Genomic DNA, 1,545 nt, shown 5'->3' with positions numbered 1-1,545 from the left:
GCTCACCGCAACCTCCGCCTCCTCGGTTCAGGCAATTCTCCTGCCTCAGCCTCCTGAGTAGCTGGGATTACAGGCACGCGCCACCATGCCCAGCTAATTTTTTGTAGTTTTTTAGTAGAGACGGGGTTTCACCATGTTGATCAGGATGGTCTCAATCTGTTGACCTCGTGATCCACCCGCCTCGGCCTCCCAAAGTGCTGGGATTACAGGCTTGAGCCACCGCGCCCGGCCATCATTTTTTCATTTATTTTATAGAGACAGGGTCTTGTCATGTTGTCCGGACTGCTCTTCAACTCCTGGCCTCAAGCAGTCCTTCCACCTCAGCCTCCCAAAGTGCTGAGTCTACAAGCCTGAGCCATGGTGGCCGGTCCACGTCTTAGTTATTTATTTTTTGAGACAGAGTCTCTCTCTGTCACCAGGCTGGAGTGCAATGGTGCCATCTCGGCTCACTGCAACCTGCGCCTCCTGGGTTCAAGTGATTCCCCTGCTTCAACCTCCCAAGTAGCTGGGACTACAGGTGTTCGCCACCATGCCCAGCTAATTTTTTTATTTTTGGTAGAGTTGGGGTTTCACCATGTTGGGCAGAATGGTCTGGATCTCCTGACCTCGTGATCTGCCTGCCTTGGCCTCCCATAGTGCTGGGATTACAGGTATGAGTCACCGTGCCCGCCATGTTTTAGTCCTTAATCTTTTCCCCTGCATGGCTGAGGGCAGAGGCCAGGCAGGAGCATCTGAGAGACCCAATCCCACCATGGCCAGTTAGCAGCTGTGTGACCTCTGGTGGTGGCATTACTTTGCTGAGCCTGCCCAGAGGGTGACTGTGTGGCTTACAGGATATAGGGCACAGAGTTCCCACTCCAGAAGCAACCCAGCACATCCCTGCTACCCCACGGCCCTGGCAGCCTCGTGGGCTGGGAATAGCCAGTTGCCTCCCTCCTGGGTCTTCGGTGGGCTGCAGGGAGCGGTGGGTGCATGGAGTCCCTGGTGCTGAGGTCCGTTGAGTCCCACCTGCCTGTCCCTGTCTGCCTGACTGCCATGCCCAGGTGGGTTTGCAAGCACATCAAGAAGCCCATCCGCTCCACCGTCCTCAGCCTGGACTGGCACCCCAACAATGTGCTGCTGGCTGCCGGCTCCTGCGACTTCAAGTGCCGGTGAGACTGGGCACCATGGGGGAGGGTGGGGCTGATGTCAGCTGACTGCCAAAATCACAGCAGGGATTGGGGGGGTTGGGAGACCCCCACCTGAAACTTCTACACCTCCCCTTCTAGACCTCCTCCAGAGCTGCTACCAGTGGATGACCTGGGCATCAGTTGAAGGTTCTAGTCCCTGGGGAACCAACCCTTCATGTCTCAGCAGGACGTGCCCCCGCCCACCTGTTTTATTTTTTTGAGATAGGGACTTGCTCCATTGCCCAGACTGGAATGCAGTGGTGTAGTCATAGCTTATTGCAGCCTCCAAATCCTGGGCTCAAGTGATCCTCTTGCCTCTCATCCTCCCAAGCAAGACTACCATGCTCAGCTAGATGGGCTTTTTTTTTTTTTTTTT

The 1,545-nt window shown here is 55.5% G+C and overlaps 1 protein-coding gene across 1 annotated transcript in view; it reads left to right on the top strand.

The window, feature by feature from the left end:
• The window catches only part of ARPC1B (actin related protein 2/3 complex subunit 1B), a 24,094-nt gene that overhangs the window by 16,516 nt on the left and 6,033 nt on the right, over positions 1-1,545 (top strand). The window contains 1 exon segment of the mRNA XM_017533383.1: positions 1,044-1,230. Coding sequence (XP_017388872.1) covers positions 1,044-1,230 — 187 coding nt within the window.

Source organism: Cebus imitator, unplaced genomic scaffold (genome assembly GCF_001604975.1).
Source record: "Cebus imitator isolate Cc_AM_T3 unplaced genomic scaffold, Cebus_imitator-1.0 Scaffold82, whole genome shotgun sequence".
In the NCBI taxonomy this organism is placed as follows: Eukaryota; Metazoa; Chordata; class Mammalia; order Primates; family Cebidae; genus Cebus; species Cebus imitator.
Note: the sequence above shows the minus strand (reverse complement) of the source record. Positions and strands in the feature narration are given on the sequence as shown.